The sequence below is a fragment of the Frankliniella occidentalis genome, unplaced genomic scaffold (genome assembly GCF_000697945.3).
Source record: "Frankliniella occidentalis isolate FOCC.00 unplaced genomic scaffold, Focc_3.1 Scaffold3805, whole genome shotgun sequence".
Taxonomy (NCBI): domain Eukaryota; kingdom Metazoa; phylum Arthropoda; class Insecta; order Thysanoptera; family Thripidae; genus Frankliniella; species Frankliniella occidentalis.
Genome location: NW_026270858.1, coordinates 1 through 1,525, shown reverse-complemented (window position 1 = coordinate 1,525; position 1,525 = coordinate 1). Strand labels below are relative to the sequence as shown.

Sequence of the window (1,525 nt, the reverse complement as noted above, 5' to 3'; positions counted from 1 at the left end):
CCCGCCCCTCCCCCTCTCCTCCCGTTGACCGAAAAAGCTCCCCATTGTAACCACTAATCGGATGCGAACCCCGCCGCCGCATTTTGTAGCTATATTTACCTAACGGCAGGCAGACGTGTGTGCCCTTGTGCCTATACTCTGTAATTGGAAAGGTGACGTGCGTCGCCTCAAATCGGCGCGACACGTCGAAAAAAGGCAACGTCTCTAAATTGTGACCCCAACAATGCTCCGCGTGCGACCGAAACGGGGTCACGAGATTGTCGCCGAGAAAAAGGTGACACGGCGTGTGTCGCCAACAAAAGGGTCACAATTTAGAGACGGTTCGTTTTTTTTTTCGACGTGTCGCCGATTTAACGTGAAACATGTCACCTTTACATTTACAGTGTACCCATAACGCCCTCTAGCCCTGAGCGACTTGGCAACCTGCTCACGAGAGTGCATACAAATCGGAGTAATTTCAAAATTCGGCAGTTTTTTTCCCATCTACCTGTATAGGCACTAAACTGTAAATTTCCTTTGCACCCCTGAAAAGGCTCGACTTGGTACCTTTGTTTCGCCAGTTTAACTCCAACTCTCAACTTGGATTTCTATCCGCAGAGAAATGGAAGCCCAAGCTGTGCTCCCTGGACGAGATCTTCAAGGGCGTGATGCTGGTGCTGGAGGCGGCCATCTCCGAGCCGCGGACGCAGGTGTGCGGCGTGCAGGTCATCCTGGACATGGACGGTCTCGCCCTCACGCACGTGTGGCAGTTCACTCCGGGCTTCGCCAAGGCCGTCGTGGAGTGGGTGCAGGTGAGCGCCCGGCGGTTAGGCAACCCATCCTGGCCCCGTGTCTACCAACTCAACTAAGCCAGTTTTTACGACAGTCTCATCAATTTTCTTTACCTCTTTGTTGATACAGGATTGCATCCCAGTTCGACTGAAGGGTGTTCACATTATTAATCAGCCCTACGTGTTCAATATGGTGTTTGCCATCTTTAAACCACTGCTCAACGCCAAGTTACGAAATAGGGTACGTGAAGGTTTCTCTTTGTTTTATCTATCACTCGAACTTCTTGGGAATCTCAATAAATAATACAAGTTGGTTTTCTGCATTTCAGATTCATTTCCATGGCACTGACCGGCAGTCCCTTCTCAATCATGTAGATGCAAAATGCTTGCCCAAGACCTATGGTGGGGAAGTGAATATTCCAGAGTTTCCTGGAGGAAAGCTATGTGATCTCCTTTCCAATTATGATTCCCACTATGAGAGTAAGTCGTGATTATATTTTACCTTTACTGCTTGTGAATGTAAGGACATGTGTTTTAAAGAAAACAAATTTCTTTTTGCAGTGCGGAATCAAAATGGCTACAGCAAGAAGACTTAGGTGATGAGAAGAAATATTTTTTTACTTTGATACATTGGTAACATCATTTTAAAGCGCTATTGCCCTTGGAGCAGCAGAATGTAGCGGGGTACTATGACGCCAATGTCTTTTAAGCTAGTTACAAATCATTTCTGCACGTGAAGTTAAGTCATTCTTTAT

At 47.0% G+C, this 1,525-nt stretch overlaps 1 protein-coding gene across 1 annotated transcript; it reads left to right on the top strand.

The window, feature by feature from the left end:
- Positions 1–597: 597 nt before the first annotated feature.
- On the top strand, positions 598–1,517 carry LOC127748683 (alpha-tocopherol transfer protein-like; the record flags this gene model as incomplete). The annotated part of the gene is given in 4 exon segments (XM_052276648.1): positions 598–791; positions 901–1,011; positions 1,100–1,250; positions 1,332–1,517. Coding segments are annotated over 4 exon segments (491 nt in total), but the record flags the coding sequence as incomplete, so codon positions are not given.
- Between the last annotated feature and the right edge of the window lie 8 nt (positions 1,518–1,525).